The sequence below is a fragment of the Oncorhynchus gorbuscha genome, linkage group LG12, assembly GCF_021184085.1.
Source record: "Oncorhynchus gorbuscha isolate QuinsamMale2020 ecotype Even-year linkage group LG12, OgorEven_v1.0, whole genome shotgun sequence".
NCBI lineage: Eukaryota > Metazoa > Chordata > Actinopteri > Salmoniformes > Salmonidae > Oncorhynchus > Oncorhynchus gorbuscha.
In genome coordinates this window covers 27926277-27945780 of record NC_060184.1, presented here as the reverse complement: position 1 = coordinate 27945780, position 19504 = coordinate 27926277, and the positions used below count along the sequence as shown (strand labels likewise).

The 19504-nt window shown below is 41.5% G+C and overlaps 2 protein-coding genes across 4 annotated transcripts in view; one reads left to right on the top strand and one right to left on the bottom strand.

Moving 5' to 3' along the window:
- Positions 1 to 8475, bottom strand: part of tnfrsf21 (tumor necrosis factor receptor superfamily, member 21) — a 53058-nt gene extending 44583 nt beyond the window's left edge. Inside the window, exon 1 of the mRNA XM_046291697.1 lies at positions 8132 to 8475. Coding sequence (XP_046147653.1) covers positions 8132 to 8194 — 63 coding nt within the window. The 5' untranslated portion in view covers positions 8195 to 8475. The remainder of the gene's footprint in view (positions 1 to 8131) is intronic.
- Positions 8476 to 14476: 6001 nt separating this feature from the next.
- LOC123990807 (CD2-associated protein) overlaps positions 14477 to 19504 on the top strand; it is a 76641-nt gene continuing 71613 nt past the window's right edge. The window contains exon 1 of one of the 3 annotated variants that reach the window (XM_046291691.1): positions 14477 to 14889. In XM_046291691.1, coding sequence (XP_046147647.1) covers positions 14886 to 14889 — 4 coding nt within the window. In that variant the 5' untranslated portion in view covers positions 14477 to 14885. The remainder of the gene's footprint in view (positions 14890 to 19504) is intronic. The other 2 variants (XM_046291690.1, XM_046291692.1) reach the window with 2 other exon arrangements.

Here is a 19504-nt window from a genome sequence, read left to right as displayed (position 1 = left end):
CTTTAGGATATTTGGCGTGGGAAACCTTAAAAAAAGGTAGGGACGTGGATCAGAAAACCAGTCAGTATCTGGTGTGACCACCATTTCCCTAATGCAGCGTGACACAGCTCCTTTGCATAGAGTTGATCAGGCTGTTGATCGTGGCCTGTGGAATGCTGTCCCACTCCTTTTCAATGGCTGTGTGAAGTTGCTGTATATTGGCTTGAACACATTGTCGTATTCGTCGACCAAGAGCAGCCCAAACATGACATGTCTGGTGAGTATGCAGGCCATGGATGAACTGGGACATTTTCAGCTTCCAGGAATATGCTACAGGTCCTTGGGACATGGGGCTGTGTATTGTCATGCTGAAACATTTTTTTATTTTATTTTAACTTTATTTAACTAGGCAAGTCAGTTAAGAACAAATTCTTATTTTCAATGACGGCCTAGGAACAGTGGGTTAACTGCCTGTTCAGGGGCAGAACGACAGATTTGTACCTTGTCAGCTCGGGGATTCGAACTTGCAACTAGTTACTAGTCCAACGCACTAGGCTACCCTGCCGCCCCTGGACCTGGTGTTGAAGTAGGCTACACGTAGCTATGTGTTTGGAAAACATTTCGTCACAGGTAAGACATTTAACTTGTTTAGTATAGTATATTTGTACCTCCACTCACCACTTGTAGCTGTATAGCCCGTTTGTTTGGGTTGTTGGTCTTGACTAGCTTAATTAATGTTCCGGTCCGTAGCTAGCTAGCACTCACGTAACTGCTAACACCGTCATAAAAAGGGCCATGAGTGAGGGAAGCCCTACAATATTACGTTTTCAATGCAGTGAGAATGCTCTGGAGCAGCCAATGTTGAAAAGTAATCTTTAAACATCTTGTACTTTTGTTAAATTTAGTTTTGTAATACACTAAAACAAGTAGACAACAAGAAAATTGGGTTTGAAAAATGTCAAGTTTTTACTGTGGGTTAACCTATGTAACCACAGGTTGTTTTTCCCAGAGGCGGGCAGGTACGCGATGTTCTATCTAATACCGACTTGGACTATGGATAAATATATTGTCTACAATCAATATAATTCCATTAGTACTAATAGAATGTTAAGTTTTTCTGTTGTCATCAGTCTTTTGGTGTTGTTGCTACAACCTATAATAGTCCCAAAAAATGAATTTGAAATAACTTTGTAAAGAGACAACATGCTGTGGGGATGTTTTTCATTGGCAGGGACTGAGAGACTAATCAGGATCGAGGGAAAGATGAACGGAGCAAAGTACAGAGAGATCCTTGATGAAAACCTGCTGCAGAGCGCTCAGAGCGCTCAGGACCTCAGACTGGGGTGAAGTTTCACCTTCCAATAGGACAACCACCCTAAGCACACAGCCAAGACAACGCAGGAGTGGCTTTGGGACAAGTCTCTGAATGTCCTTGAGTTGCCCAGCCAGAGCCCGGATTTGAACCCGATCTAACATCTATGGAGAGACCTAAAAATAGCTGTGCAGTGACGCTTCCCATCCAACCTGACAAAGCTTGAGAGGATCTGCAAAGAAGAATGGGAGAAACTCTTCAAATACAGGTGTTCCAAGCTTGTAGCGCCATACCCAAGAAGACTCAAGGTTGTAATTGCTGCCAAAGGTGCTTCAACAAAGTACTGAGTAAAGGGTCTGAATACTTATGTAAATGTGATATTTTCATTTTTGGGCAAACATTTTGAAAAAACAGTTTTTGCTTTGTCATTATGGGGTATTGTGGGCAGATTGATGAGGGGGAAAAACGATATAATCAATTTTAGAAAAAGACTGTAACATAACAAAATGTGGAAAAAGTCAAGGAGTCTGAATACTTTCTGAATTCACCGTATGGTAAGGACATCCATCCAAGGGACATGAAAATATGTTAGATTCTCAACAGCAAGCACTTGAAAATCCATTCAAATTACAGGTACCACAACTTGGCTGATGTTCTAAACAGCACATTGAGGAACTTCCTTAACATGTTATCTGGTGAAAAAACAGAGTAGCCAATGTTCTGTTGATGTGTGATGACCTTCTGTTTGACTTTCGCTGAAGGGAATTCTTTCAGGACCAGTAAACGCTGCCATTCTGAAGTGATTATGGCTTGAATGTGTTCCATGGCAGTGAAATGCCATCCGCATCCACAACAGCCCTCCTACAATCCTTTCACTGCATTTACAGTATATCCAGTCTAGCCCTAATGCATGTTTTATTTCCTCTTAAATGTGGAGCTGGTTGGGATGCGACTCTTTTTTTTCCTAAATTATTTGGCAAGGGTGCCAATTTGTCACAGAAATATGATGTTGGAGGCAATAACTGCAAAAAGGCAGGGAGAGCAAAGGATGCTGCATCATCACTTTCTGTACATGCAGGACCCTATTAAAAGTTAGGAGGCAAATCCAGAGTACTTTTAATGGTTTACACACTGCAGTAGACCTCACAGAGAAATGAGAATGCCCTAATTCAGGCGTTTTCAATGTCTGGGCCTCCCTTCAGAAACAACCATTTGTTGCGCAATTGCACCTAACCTGGGCACATTCTTTTACCCAGGCATTGCTGACACATGGCAGATCTTACCATGCCTGGATAGGTAATTTATGTATCAGCTAACCACATTAAGGTTGCGTTTCCTTGCTCAGACGTCGCATTAATTGACCAATGGTTGCATGCCACACAATCTACTGTGCCGTTTGGCACAAGATTGCTGCTAACCACATCAAATATTATAGCAATCTGATAAGTAAAATACCTATCCAGGCGTTTTAAGATCTGGCCTGCATCAGCAATGCCTGGGCAGAGCAACATGCCCCATGTGTTATAGCAATCTGGTGCCTGATGGCACAGTCAATGATGTGGCATGCAACCATTGGTTGCATCCTGTCGGGCTGTATCGCCGCCTGGTACAGCAACTGCTCAACCCACAACCGTAAGGCTCTCCAGAGGGTAGTGAGGTCTGCACAACGCATCACCGGGGGCAGACTACCTGCCCTCCAGGACACCTAGACCACCCGATGTCACAGGAAGGCCATAAAGATCATCAAGGACAACAACCACCCGAGCCACTGCCTGTTCACCCCGCTATCATCCAGAAGGCGAGGTCAGTACAGGTGCATCAAAGCAGGGACCGAGAGACTGAAAAACAACTTCTATCTCAAGGCCATCACACTGTTAAACAGCCACCACTAACATTGAGTGGCTGCTTCCAACATACTGACTCAACTCCAGCTCACTTTAATAATGGAAATTGATGTCAAAAATGTATCACTAGCCACATTAAACAATGCTACTTAATATAATGTTTACATACCCTACATTACACATCTCATATGTACATGTATATACTGTAGTCTATATCATCTACTGCATCTTGCCATCTTTATGTAATACATGTATCACTAGCCACTTTAAACTATGCCACTTTTATGTTTACATACCCTACATTACTCATCTCATGTATATACAGTGGGGCAAAAAAGTATTTAGTCAGCCACTCGTCTTTTTAAGTGGGAGAACTTGCACAATTGGTGGCTGACTAAATTATTTTTTGCCCCACTGTATATACATGAGATGAGTAATGTAGGGTATGTAAACATAAAAGTGGCATAGTTTAAAGTGGCTAGTGATACATGTATTACATAAAGATGACAAGATGCAGTAGATGATATAGAGTACAGTATATACATGTACATACGAGAAGTGTAATGTAGGGTATGTAAACATTATATTAAGTAGCATTCTTTAAAGTGGCTAGTGATACATTTTTGACATCAATTTCCATTATTAAAGTGAGCTGGAGTTGAGTCAGTATGTTGGAAGCAGCCACTCAATGTTAGTGGTGGCTGTTTAACAGTCTGATGGCCTTGAGATAGAAGCTGTTTTTCAGTCTCTCGGTCCCTGCTTTGATGCACCTGTACTGACCTCACCTTCTGGATGATAGCGGGGTGAACAGGCAGTGGCTCGGGTGGTTGTTGTCCTTGATGATCTTTATGGCCTTCCTGTGACATCGGGTGTCCTGGAGGGCAGGTAGTTTGACCCCAGTGATGCGTTGTGCAGACCTCACTACCCTCTGGAGAGCCTTACGGTTGTGGGTTGAGCAGCTGCTGTACCAGGCGGTGATACAGCCCGACAGGATGCAACCAATGGTTGCATGCCACATCATTGACTGTGCCATCAGGCACCAGATTGCTATAACACATGGGGCGTGTTGCTCTGCCCAGGCATTGCTGACGCAGGCCAGATCTTAAAACGCCTGGATAGGTATTTTACTTATCAGATAGCTGCTAACCACATCAAATATTGTCTGTCATAGTTTAAGTGTACCTATGATGATGAAAATTACAGGCCTCTCATCTTTTTAAGTCGGAGAACTTGCACAATTGGTGGCTGACTAAATACTTTCCCCCCACTGTACTGTACTCTACCATCTACTGCATCTTGCCTATGCCATTCTGTACCATCACTCATTCATATATCTTTATGTACATATTCTTTATCCCTTTACACTTGTGTGTATAAGGTAGTAGTTGTGGAATTGTTAGGTTGGATTACTCGTTGGTTATTACTGCATTGTCGGAACTAGAAGCACAAGCATTTCGCTACACTCGCATTAAAATCTGCTAATCATGTGTATGTGATAAATAAAATTTGAGTTGATGCATGCAACGTCTGTGCTGGGGTACGCAACCACCTCTACAAACCCTGGTCTTAATTGCATTTTTAAAACAATGCCATGCATATTTGAAGTCAGACACTGGAGGAGACAGTCATCAAATTCTGCTGATGACTGGACAAATTCCCCTCTACAGACCAGGGGCCCGTCCACTAATCAGTAACAGTGGTCCCAGGACTACATTTTTTGTAGAATCTTCTGAGTTTCATTCGGTTATGTAAAATCATCATGTGAAAATCGACCCCTTGAGAAGGAAAGCACATTTAATATATAATATATATGCCATGCCATTTAGCAGACGCTTTTATCCAAAGCGACTTACAGTCATGTGTGCATACATTCTACGTATGGGTGGTCCCGGGGATCGAACCCACTACCCTGGCGTTACAAGCGCCATGCTCTACCAACTGAGCTACAGAAGGACCACATTTGAAGATTAGGGGTAATTAAGGGCAACATCATTACTCAAACCATCTAATTTTTAGCCGACACACTCTCCCTGTTGATGATGATCATGAGGAACAAAATGTTCCAGCTCCAGCCACATCACATATTTACCCAATAAAAAGCAAGTGTGCAACTGGTAATATTCAACATGTGACACAATGATGGTACATTGGTTTGGTGGCCTGAACAGCGGTGTGTGTGTGTGAGAGAGAGAGAGAGAGAGAGAGAGAGAGAGAGAGAGAGAGAGAGAGAGAGACAGGGAGAGTGTGCGAGGTAAGCGAGTGAATGTCCCTCCCTTCTAGCTCAGATAAGAGAGCAGGCTCGTGTCCCTGCATCTCCTGTTTGAAAAAACGCACTGCTGGCATCCTGTCAGGAGACTGCTGCTGTCGGAGAGAGACTGCCCATCAACACCACACCTCACCGCCTGTGAGTGGCCATGAATCACTGATAACTACCTCTATCACTCTGAATCTACCTCAAGCCTTTTCAGCATTTCATACCTGCCATGCAGGATACAAAGAGAAGGGGGATACATACTGTAGTATAATCTTGTTTGTAGATATCTATTCAATCGTATCCTCTAAATCTAATCCATTTGATACATGATGGATGTGTATAGGCTACACAGCTGTTGATATGACATTATTAATACTGAAGGGAAAAGCTAAAACCATAGCATCACTAGTTCTATGACTCATATGTTTGGAGCTGAACTCCAGGAGTTTAGTGATATCAGGATGCTACCTCCCTGGCTGGAGGACAGAGGGGAGAGAGGAGAGGAAAGGATGGGCCAGCCCGTTTATGCCGTGTCACTGCAGTGCTGCTGCTGGTTGCAGGGCTGGTTCCTGGAGACAGCCAGACTCAGCAAATTCTGCACTGCCTGCCTGAACACTCTGTAATTCAACCTCCAACAACAACACACCTGCCCCAAGATGCACACAACACCTTTGTACAGGGCCTCTTTGCACATCATGCACCCAACAGTAACACAAATAGAATGCTTAGGCGTTTGGGCAATGGTTTTCAATCAGCATGGTTCAGTGACATATTGAACCAGAACCATCTATCGGTTTCAACAATTTCTCATCCTTACTGTGAGAGGATGATGTGATCCATCTTCACATTTTCTGCGTGAGACATCTGTGACAAGATGGCACACCCAGATCCCTAAGTATACTGTCAGTTATGTGCCTAAGGTCTAGGGGTCGAGTGCACATGATGACAACCCCTGTGATTGTGTGTGTGTGTGTGTGTGTGTGTGTGTGTGTGTGTGTGTGTGTGTGTGTGTGTGTGTGTGTGTGTGTGTCTGTCCACGTGTTAGGTAACACCTCAAAATTTTGCCGACTGCATAGGCAAGCATATCTCTGAGCACACACAAAGGGAAAGTGAAAGCATTCATCAGAAATCTTTCACTGAGAAACGGGAAATGGACAGACACACTGCCATTTGGCAGGTGTATTTATTTGATTTTATTTTACATTTCCTGACATTATCTTAAAATAACTGCATATACATGTGCCGCAACATGCTGCATTCCAGTGTTGTTGTCAGAGCCTCTAGTATCATCCACAACATCTAGCTCAGAGCCTAACTGTGCTGTTGTACATGGTAGATATGGATGTTTGCCACAACAGTGCAAAAGTAACTATGTGTGTATCTTGAACATCATTGAGATTTCCATAAGCCATTACAATAACAGATAACACACAACCAAACCAGCACCTGTTGCAACATCATCATGCAACTAAACTTAGAGGAAAAGTGAGTCTGTTAGGATGCAGTCATGCCTCATTTATCACTGACAAAAGCCAGTGGAGCCTCCTCCTTCATGGGCCAGTGAAGAATATTCTTCCTAATGTCACAATGTACTGCCAACAACGCATCACAAACAACCAGTGGACTTCGCCTGAGAGAAGATGCACAGAGGGGCCCAAACAAAGAACTGACTGACATGCATTGTAATATTTGAATGGAAAATATAATTTTGTTAAAATATCTGTTCCATGGTGATGCTAGGAGATAAGGACACCCCATTTACTGCTTAAATGTTAATCATTGATTGTAGTGGATGATGGACTACATTATCTGTAAAGAAGGTTAGATACCACCCTACTATCAGGATTTGGCCAGATAATACAAATAAATAAAAAATAAATAAATTGATAACTAAACATGCATAGATTTCTATTTGGTATGTTCTCTCTGGCTGATATGTTGGTATAGTGCTCATATAAACATTGCCCTGCACTGTAAGTTCTGAGTCCATTCCGAAATGTCAATAAGGCCAAAATACATGGATCTATGTATAAATGAAAACATTACTTAAATATACATGTTAAATTGGATGGAGGCAGGGTGGGTCAACATCCACTACAGTATTTCAAATGTAGTCAATGTTTTCCCTATGTTTTTCTCCAGCATGGAGAAACAAAGCTTGAAGTCTTTGTATGTGAACCTGAAGTCTTTGTATGGGATGTTTTCAGTACATATATGATCTCATAGGGGTAGAGTCCCATGAAAGCTGTTTGAATACAGGGCTTCTTAAGATGATATTATATATCATAAATATTTTACAGTAAATTAGTGTACAATGAATGCATGCTAGCTAATAACAAGAAATGATTCCCATTTACAAGTAACCTGCAATATGATGAATATTTGTGCCATTCTCATTGGGCAAACAATAGTGTCATATTTGTGCTATTGTTCTCCATCTTTCCATTCTGTTCTGACAATATATATATATATATATATATATATATATATATATATATATATATATATATATATATATATATATATATAGTAGCCTATTATATAAGATTACCTGTACAATACATGAATTATGGAATAATCAAAGTTAACAATATATTAACTTGACTAATTGCACATACCGGCAAGTTTAAATCGGGACAAACGCAAAAATAGGCGATGTCTCTTTAAATCGAGAACCTGCCGGGGAGTAACGTTACTCCTATAATAAGAATAAAATAATAGACAAAGGTGCCTTGTACTTACCGCCACAGACATACAGAGCACTGACATTTTCCAGTTCTGAGCAAATGTTTGGCTACTTCTCATCGCACAGGGTGGTACATCATTCCTGCATGAGCAGGACACATATTCTAGAAACACTACTGGCTATGAAGCAATACCAACAATCTACTGCTGGTGTTCCTTCAACCGGCAGTTTTTTATAGTCTGTGTGGCGAGGGTGGACTAGCTTCAGATAGTATGAGATGAGAGATTGGTTTTGAAAGAATTGTATAATTCCCATAGCGATAATGGATAAGAAACTGAAATTCTGCCTCTGGTCCAGGTTCCTGTGCGGTCTATGCAGCAAAGCCAGGGCGATGACTGAATAGGGCGGGTACTGGCGACAGACGTCACCAACGAAACTCGGTACTGGCGCTCCGCTCGCCCAAACCAAACGCAGTTGACTCGGTTTCCAGGAAGAAATTGCATTTACAGTGGGAGACAAATGGAAATACAGTATGTCGGCTTTATATGTCTGGTGTCCTTTACTTTCAAATACACCAGCATGAAAAATAACTCTGAGGCTCAAACTGAGGTTACATTTCATGTTGAATTCATGTTGAAGCTATGTAGATTATAGGTAATACAATAGACAAATATTGACTGATCTAACGTTAGCACAATGTCTGGATGTCAATGGTAACAGCTGTTAAAGTATAGTTAGCAAGTCATAGTTAGCAAGTCATTGTGCTAACGATAGTTAGCAATTGAGCTAACACTAGTTAGAAACTTCAAACTGCAGGAAGAGACATAAAAAATGGTATCCACAAGTTTATCTGACTCTGGGGAAGTAAATAAAGGGTAGATTGCCAAAATCCCGAGGTATACCTTTAAATATGTCCAGTGGGCTTTAAAGGCCCAGTGCAGTCAAAAACGTGATATTTTCTGTGTTTTATATATATTTCCACACTGTGAGGTTGGAATAATGCTGTGAATTTGTGAAAATTATGATAATACCCTTTTAGTGTAAGAGCTGTTTGAAAAGACCGCCTGAAATTTCAGCCTGTTTTGATGGGATGGAGTTTTGGCCTGCCTGATGACATCACCAGGCGGAAAATGAGTTAATAGACCAATAAGAAAGAGTTCCAAACCTCTCTGCCAATAACAGCTAGTTTTCAGTTTTCCCCTCCCTACACAGACCACTCTGTTGCTTGAGAAATTGCTCTTTGCTAATATGTTATTTATTTATTTATTTTTTACCATTTTAATTGAAAACACAGTAAGGTGCTTAATTGTTACCCATAAATTATGTGAAATTGAGATAAAAAGAGCTGCACTGGACCTTTAACTCTGCCACCCCAAAAACTCTGCAAATCACATACAATTTCCCTATGTTTTACTCCTCGCTCACAATGTCAATTAATGGACAATTAGTCCATTGTCGAGCACAGGGATGGGATGTTACCCTATTTTAGCATGCTGTTCTGTGATTTTTACAAAGCTAACAGATCCACTACCGAATGGTAGCCTTCACCCATACTTTCTGTTTTGTGATAGGGGATTTGCATATATTTTTGCATATCACACAAACAGTGGGATTGGGTTCATATTGGCACAGTCATGCGGACTCTGCACATTTTAAGAATGGGAATTCTCTGTTTAATCCCCAAACCATTATTACCATGAGACTACTACACAGCTGAATGAGCTGTTCAATTCATGTGTGTCAGTGGAAAAGCAATGGTCCAGCATCAGTGATGCAGGATATTGTGCTTTGCCTTCAGACAGTGACTCCAAATAGAGCCAGCGGATCGAGGAGCACAACACTATATCTGACGTGCATGTGGAGGGGGAGGCAAAGGGATGAAATGGGAAAAAGCCCTCACATGCCACTATGTAAGTGGGATAGTGACTCAGCAGATGGATTGAAAAGGCAGATATAGTGCCAGAGACTGTCTGGGGATTCGCCTGCCTGGCCAACATTCCTGTGCAATCAAGCTGTGATGTGACATTCAACATGGATTTCCTTCCCTTCGCCTTAGGGGCATCTCTGTTGCCCTCAGATTAAATGTCACTAGATTGCTTTAAATATAACCAGGTATAGGAAGGTGAGAAGTGTCTCCAAGTTCTGCGCTCAAATCAAATGTTTTTAAATCAAGTATAAAATAATGTTATGGGGACTGCTGGGTGCTCAGTATCTGTTGAAATGTGACCAGGAAGTAGGGCAAATATCTAGTGAAAAATGCTAGTTGGCAGGTTTTAACAGAGTCCGCTTAATTCACTCATCTGGTACATGTGGGATAAAAATATGTTTTACATTCACTGGGGATTTAGGCTACACCAGAAGGGCATGGGATGTGGTTGAATCAACGTTGTTTCCACATAATTTCAATGAAATTACATGGAATGTAGAATCGACTTTGAATTGACGTCTGTGCCCAGTGGGTACCTTATATTAATAATATATTGCAGTCCGAGACTTTTAAATATATTGTTTTTATATTTGTTACTGATGTTTTAGAATTAAATGAACGTGCGGCCTTGATGTTTTGGGAGAGAATGCATGCCAATTTTAGGAATTGAAATGATAGGCTGATCTTCATCAACCTTCCTGATATTGATAACATAATATATTCAAGTATTTGACCATTTGTCCACTAGCCACAAAACAATTAGACATTTTGAAATGCCTTATAGATATCTAATATAAATTGCCTACTACTCTTAGAGGCAGTTCTATTCAGCATAGCTCTACTCCGCTGTTTGTGTCTATCTTTCTGAGACTGTTTCACAAGCCAACTGCTGCAATAGGAACATTAAATTGGACCTCTGCTGGTCATCTTGGTCTGTTACAACCTGACGAGTGGATGTGTCTTGACTGTCTTCTGAAGTAAAAAAAAATAACTTTATTTAGCCTACTGTAACTGCTCTATCGTCTATAATCAAGCTCTATGTATTCTATGTTTACTTAAGTAGTCTATTGTTGGCTATTGTATTATCTTGTGTGATATGTTTCTAAAATAAATTGAGTATAGGTTTTATGAATTTGTGATAAATAGGCCTACTAAAGGCAAGGGGGGCAAGGGGCAAGGTCTAAAATTAGTGTGACATTTGACTCACTTGGCACCAAACTCCACACTCTAGACGCCGCATTCACGTGCTAATCGGACCTAGGAAACTCTGCAATATCTGACTTTCTAACTGGTTGTAGTTTCACAGTTCTGATTTGGCAATTTGGATTATTGTTTGTTATATTGTAAGTATACCTCTATGTCAAGGTTTGGCAACATCCAATAGTCTATACATTTTTTAAATCTAGTTTTATTCACCTTCTCAGTTTTGCACCTGAATCCTGCTTGACTCCTGATGCTTTGCACCCCCCTGACAAGACAGTAGGTTTGACTATTTTACAATGAGCTTAAATACACTGAACAAAAATATAGGAATACAGATATGCATCTGTTGGTCACAGATACCTTACAAAAATAAGGTAGGGGTGTGGATCAGAAAACCCGTCAGTATGTGGTGTGACCACCATTTTTCTCATGCAGTGTAACACATCTCCTTTGCATAGAGTTGATCAGGCTGTTGATTGTGGCCTGTGGAATGTTGTCCCACTCCTCTTCAATGACTGTGCGAAGTTGCTGGATATTGACAGGAATTGGAACACGCTGTCATACACGTCGATCTAGAGCATCCCAAACATGTTCAATGAGTGACATGAGTATGCAGGCCATGGAAGAACTGGGACATTTTCAGCTTCTGGGAATTGTGTACAGATCCTTATGACATGGGGCCCTGCATTATCATGCTGAAACATGAGGTCATGACGGCGGATGAATAGCAAGTCAATGGGCCTCAGGATCTCATCATGGTATCTGCATTCAAATTGCCATCGATAAAATGCAATTTTGCTCGTTGTCCGTAGCTTATGCCTGCCTGCCCATACCATAGCCCTACTACCACCATGGGGCACTCTGTTCACAACATTGACATCAGAAAACCACTCGCTGACACAACGCCATGCACACTGTCTGCCAACTTCCTGGTACAGTTGAAACCAGGATTCATCCGTGAAGAGTACACTTCTCCAGATGTGGAGGTCCTGGGCTGGCGTGGTTACACGTGGTCTCCGGTTGTGAGGCCGGTTGGACATACTGCAAAATGATGTAAAACAACGGAGGCGACTTATGGTAGAGAAATTAACATTACATTCTCTGGCAACAACTCTGGTGGACAATGCTGCAGTCAGCATGCCAATTGCATGCTCCCTCAAAACTTGAGACATCTGTGGCATTGTGTTGTGTGACGAAATTGCACATTTTATGGTGGCCTTTTATTGTCCCCAGCACAAGGTGCACCTGTGTAATGTTCATGCTGTTTAATCAGCTTCTTGATATGCCACACCTGTCAGGTGGATGGATTATCTTGGCAAAGGATACATGCTCACTAACAGGGATTTAAACAAATTTGTGTACAACATTTGAGAGAAATAAGCTTTTTATTCATATGGAACCTTTCTGGAATCTTTTATTTCAGCTCATGAAACATTGGACCAACACATTACATGTTGCGTTTATACTGTATTTTTGTTCAGTATACGTACCATAGTTTTCAAAAAGGATTTCAGATTACACTCTATGTCAATGTTAGGATTTTCAACACAAGGTGGCAGCACATCTCACTAAGTGTCAATGTTCACTGATCAGAGACATAGGCTATAGTATAAAAGCCAGCAACCAGCAAATTAAAGTCCATTGTTTTCTGACAGTGGTTGCATTAATAATATAACATATATATTCCCAGTATACAGTTTCAATATACAGTAACTGAAAATAGTTGGTACTTTGCTTGCCATTGCAGTATTACTGTAAAAGTTTAGTGTGTGTATTTATTTGACTGAATGAACCATAAAACATACCAATAAGAGATCAAAGTGATGGTACTGAATCTTCATTCTCTACTCTACTATAAACTAGATCTCTATTCCCCAGTCTGAGCCGACCCTGGTGTCCCTCCATGTTTAGCATTTCTGTGGTTAGATTCATTTGAATATAATTTGTGTTTACGCTGCTTTCTATAGGATGTTGATACTCTTCTCAAATGGACCCACTCAAGCGAATTTGCACTCTGTACTTCCTTTTAAAGTGACACTGCATGTAGTACAGATAGGCCAAACATGGATTTCTCTGCTAAGAGGGGACAGGGGAGACAGATGGGACTCACTGGGCCAACTCTTCATCGGAATTTAGGACCAGCCATTTTTCCTGAGCATATGAACTGACCAGGAGAAAGCTGGGCCCTAGTCATAGCCTATCAGCAGAGGTATACAATTTATATAGTTATTATAACAATTTGCTATAGTATAGGTCTCCAACTTTTTCCTTGTCAAGTAATGTGGTCAGGAAAAAACCCAAGCCCTAATCATAATGCAGCCTATGTAACAGTATAACTTTAGACCGTCCCCTCGCCCATACCCGGGTGCGAACCAGGGACCCTCTGCACACATCAACAACAGTAACCCACGAAGCATCGTGACCCATCGCTCCACACTTGCTCAAGGTCTCAGAGCAAGTGATGTCAGCGATTGAAACGCTATTTAGTGCACACCACCGCTAACCAGCTAGCCGTTTCACATCCGTTTCACTTATAGAGGAAAACTGTGAGCTTTAGCAGTTCAAATGATATCAACAAAATATATGTTTGAAAAGCATAAACTCTGCATGTCTCAGTATATTGATAGTAGGCTGATACATCTGCTCCCCTGCACAATATATGATGCAAAGATATTGTGCATTTAATGTGAAAATTACATTTGGTCAGAACAGCTGGGGAGAACCCTAACAACACACTAACAATAATTCATGGCATGTAGGATGCACATACACACAGAGAGAGTCAGTCTGCGAATTGGCCACTAAAACAACTCTCATCATAAGCCTCACATGCCATTATTTGGTCAATTAAACAGGGGAATTATGAAATGGGACATATTGGCTTTTGGCCAGAGCACCAAGGTGTGTAACCCCCCACAACACACACCTCTCTTTCTCACTCAAAACGTGGTATGGGACAATACGTGGATATGTAGGTTTATCACACAGTGCCATTCACAAGCTCAAATATTTATTTATAAGAAACAAATATTATACAATAAAATATCTTAGTTACCTATTTAATACAATGAAAGCGTGGAATGACCATTATATTCGCTGGACTCTGGTCCGGTCAGGGCTACCCCCGAATTCCCTACAATATGATCAAGATAGGCTCCATGGTCCCATGTCGCCCCCATGGACCGATTGTCGTCTGATGATGCAAATGTCAAAACGAATGTTCACCAGGAAACTAATGGCCACCGTTGACGCTCAACACTGATTCAAGAGATGGACTTCTTTGATCCCCAAACCATTACACTGTTCATGCTCTCGGCTAATGAACGAATGGCAGTCCAACTTCCTCTCGCGGGACTCTCCTTTCTAAATATCGCGGAGTTTCCTTCTGTTTTGTATGTGTGTGGCAGGCGTAGTTTCGGGAAAGTCTAAGAAAGGTGGAGACTTTCGGGATAACTTCCTGTACAGTAATCTTGAAATCATTAGCTACAAAGATAGGTTTGGTTGGCTATTCAAGCAAAGACGAATGGCTTAAGTAACGGTGTGCTAAACTTGATTATCGGTATTGAATTAAATACACATACAGTAGCTAGCATTCAAGCTGCTATATAACTCAAGCAACCGGATAGCAGATTCCAAACATCTCATATAGCGAGACGGTCCTGGCCACATTGAAGGACAGTATGGGTGAGTATTTTCGTTGTGTGGTTTATGCTTATCCGATGTTCCCCGCTTCAAATTGCCTTGTTTTAACCAATAAGAAGGATACATTGACATCATCAACCGTGACTGGATTTGTAGTAAAGTTATGCTCCTTGTGAGATGGATCAATCCACGAACGTTAAGTTAGCTAGCTAGTTACAATAAGTTAGCTACAATCAAGACGTGATAATGTCAGCTAGCTAGCTAAATCCATAGCTTCCATGCTGTCATTAGCTGCATCTTGCCAGCAAGTTAACTCAATTATCTAACTACATAGCTGGCGCTAAACAGGCAATTCAATGGCCATGTTTTTGCGCCAGGAGTAATGGCTGCTGTATGCATGTACAGTGGTTAGCTAGCACCAACTAATAATTTCACTGTTTTAATAGCTCCAGTGGAAAAGCAAATGGGATGCCATCTTCTCCACCCTCGCCTTTGTACTTGTTTGTTTACTTAGCTACTAGGGTTGTGCTTTTAGACTTAAGTAACGTTGGCTAAGAAGCAACATTTCCTTCCTGCTTGTTATTTTTGTACAGCATTCCAAGCTAGGTTTGCCCTTGGATCGCTTTCTTGCAAATATTGTGTCAAATAGGTTTTCTTTTACTTTCGACAGTCTGTTCCACACCCAAAGTATGGAGGAGATGATCTTGACACATTGAAAATGTGAATCTGCATTTCATGAAGCCAGTTAGCTGAAAGCATAATGTTGGATGTGTAACATTCAGAGTTAAGTTGTTCAACACTTCGCTATGTTGTGGAACTGGTTCAGGTTAAGACTTATTTTTAAACATACTGTTCACACGACAAGATGGTGTCTTCTGTTTATTACTGTGTTGTATTTTCTTCTAGAGTTCAGTAACTAACTTGCTTTGCAGTAGCTGATATGTTTAAACATGTCAGAGACAGTTGTGAGCCCCTCACATTCTCTCTCTGTGGCATGCTCTCAAACTTTCCATCTCATACTTTGCACATCTGCAGTGTGGTTTGTCTTAAAGGGTAGTTAGCATAAACATAACATATGGATTTTCATCACAATCTGTATCAAAGTCCCAATGTAAAGTTACACCTCAATTATTTTTTCGAGTTATTACATAAAACTGATCAGAATACCAAAGAATGCTGACGTCATCCCTGAAATAACATTTGCAGTGTGTGACGCAATATGGAGGACCTTGCAAGCCAGCCTATTCCCCACAATGTCAACTCCAACAGAAATAACGTAAAATGTATAACTTTAAATTAAACCAAATCGTAGGTACTCATGACTATTGGTTTCAGTACAATGTTCTGCCAACTTACAAGCAAATACTTTATGAATTTATATTTACAAATCAGCTTGCATGGTTGCTAGCCTGCTAACATTAGCCCTACTATCCTGTTAACGTTACATTATCACTGAGTGAGTTAACTAATTGCTATCAACACCAAGCTTACAGCTACATTAAAGTAAACCAACATTTTGGAAATGCATAACGCCATCTAACACATTTTCAAATAATGTGTCTGATAAATTTGTTCATATGGCTGAAGGCTAAAAACAGACAATATTTTGTTTCTACAGTGTGTTTTAGTTTGAAAGAATGTATTTTCTGCTTTTATCAAATGTGTACATCACCCATTAACACCAACCATTCACTATAAAACCTTTATCAACCGAAAAAGCTTAGAACAATACCCAAAATTATGGGGAAAAAATAAGTATGCCTAAAACATTTATTTAAAATAACAAAAAATACGAACAAATAAGAGTAGGCTACATGACAATGCAGCGCCATAAAAACAAATTCAGAACAAATCGTCCAAGAATATGCTGAATGTTCTGGATGTTCTTATAAGGATTTTGGAGTTATTGAAATTGAAGAATTGTCCAAGTAGGCTAGGTGCAAAGATTTCTCAGATAAATTTTGGAGAATTCCCAACTGCAACTTGAAAGTGTAGGCAACGCTCTTCAGGTAAGACTCCAGCTTTTTAGTTGTGGTGTACTTCTGAACCAGTGACTTCAGATCCTTCTTCCGGCGCCGACAGAGATGGCCGCCTCACTTCGCGTTCCTAGGAAACTATGTAGTATTTTGTTTCTTTTACGTGTTATTTCTTACATTGGTACCAGGTAATCTTAGGTTTCATTACATACAGTCGGGAAGAACTACTGAACATAAGAGCAACGTCAACTCACCTTCAGTACGACCAGGAATATGACTTTCCCGAAGCGGATCCTGTGTTCTGCCTTCCACCCAGGACAACGGAATGGATCCCAGCCTGCGACCCAAAATAACAACGTCGTAAAAGAGGCAAACAAAGCGCTCTTCTGATCAGGCTCCGGAGACAGGCACATTGCGCACCACTCCCTAGCATAGTACTCGCCAATGTCCAGACTCTTGACAACAAGGTTGATGAAATCCGAGCAAGGGTAGCATTCCAGAGAGACATCAGAGACTGTAACATTCTTTGCTTCACGGAAACATTGCTCACTCGAGAGACTCTAACGGAATCGGTGCAGCCAGCTGGTTTCTTCACGCATCGTGCCGACAGAAACAAACATCTTTCTGGTAAGAAGAGGGGCGGGGGCGTATGCCTTATGATTAACGAGACCTGGTGTGATCACAACAACATACAGTAACTCAAGTCCTTCTGTTCACCTGACTTAGAATCCCTCACAATCAAATGTCGACCGCATTATCTACCAAGGGAATTCTCTTCAATTTATAATCACAGCCGTATATATTGCCCCCCAAACAGAAACATCGATGGCCCTGAACCAACTTTATTTGACTCTTTTCAAACTGGAAACCACATATCCTGAGGCTGCATTCATTGTAGCTGGGGATTTTAACAAGGCTAATCTGAAAACAAGACTCCCTAAATTGTATCAGCATATCGATTGCGCAACCAGGGCTGGTAAAAACCTTGGATCATTGCTATTCTAACTCTCGAGACTCATATAAGGCCCTCCCCCACCCTCCTTTCGGAAAAGCTGACCACGACTCCATTTTGTTGCTCCCTGCCTACAGACAGAAACTAAAACAAGAAGCTCCCGCGCTCAGGTCTGTTCAACACTGGTCCGACCAATCTGATTCCACGCTTCAAGACTGCTTCGGTCACGTGGACTGGGATATGTTCCGCATTGCTTCCAACAACAACATTGACGAATACCCTGATTCGGTGAGTGAGTTCATTAGAAAGTGCGTTGACAATGTCGTTCTCATAGCAACGATTAAAACATTCCCAAACCAGAAACTGTGGATTGATGGCAGCATTCGCGTCAAACTGAAAGAGCGAACCACTGCTTTTAACCAGGGAAAGGTGACCGGAAACATGACCGAATACAAACAGTGTAGCTATTCACTCCGCAAGGCAATCAAACAAGCTAAGCATCAGTATAGAGACAGTAGAGTCACAATTTAACGACTCTGACACGAGGTATGTGGCAGGGTCGACAGTCAATCACGGATTTCAAAAAGAAAACCTGCCCAGTCACGGACAAGGATGTCTTGCTCCCAGGCAGACTAAATAACTTTTTTGCCAGCTTTGAGGACAATACAGTGCCACTGACACTGCCCACAACCAAAACCTGCGGACTCTCCTTCACTGCAGCTGACGTGAGTAAAACATTTAAACGTGTTAACTTTCGCAAGGCTGCAGGCCCAGACGGCATCCCCAGCTGCATCCTCAGAGCATGCGCAGACCAGCTGGCTGGTGTGTTTACGGACATACTGTATTCAATCAATCCTTATCCCAGTCTGCTGTTCCCACATGCTTCAAGAGGCCCACCATTGTCCCTGTTCCCAAGAAAGCTAAGGTAACTGAGCTAAACGACTACCGCCCCGTAGCACTCACTTCCGTCATCATGAAGTGCTTTGAGAGACTAGTCAAGGACCATATCACCTCCACCCTACCTGACACCCTAGACCCACTCCAATTTGCTTACCGCCCAAATAGGTCCAAAGACGATGAAGTCTCAACCACACTGCACACTGCCCTAACCCATCTGTACAAGAGGAATACCTATGTGAGAATGCTGTTCAACGAGATGGCCTACAGGGAGGAGGTTGAGGGCCCTCGGAGTGTGGTGTCAGGAAAATAACCTCACTCAACGTCAACAAAACATAGGAGATGATTGTGGACTTCAGGAAACAGCAGAGGGAGCACCCCCCTATCCACATCGATGGGACAGTAGTGGAGAGGGTAGTAAGTTTTAAGTTCCTCGGCGTACACATCACGGACAAACTGAATTGGTCCACCCACACAGACAGCGTCGTGAAGAAGGCGCAGCAGAGCCTCAGGAGGTTGAAGAAATGTGTCTTGTCACCAAAAGCACTCACAAACTTCTACAGATGCACAATCGAGAGCATCCTGTCAGGCTGTCACACTGACTCAACTCCAGCCACTTTAATAATGTGAATTGATTGAAATTGATGTAAAGATATATCACTAGCCACTTTAAACAATGCTACTTAATATCATTTTACATACCCTACATTACTCATCTCATATGTATATGTAAATACTGTACTCTATATCATCTACTTAATCTTTATGTAATACATTAATCACTAGCCACTTTAAACTATGCCACTTTGTTTACATACTCTACATTACTCAT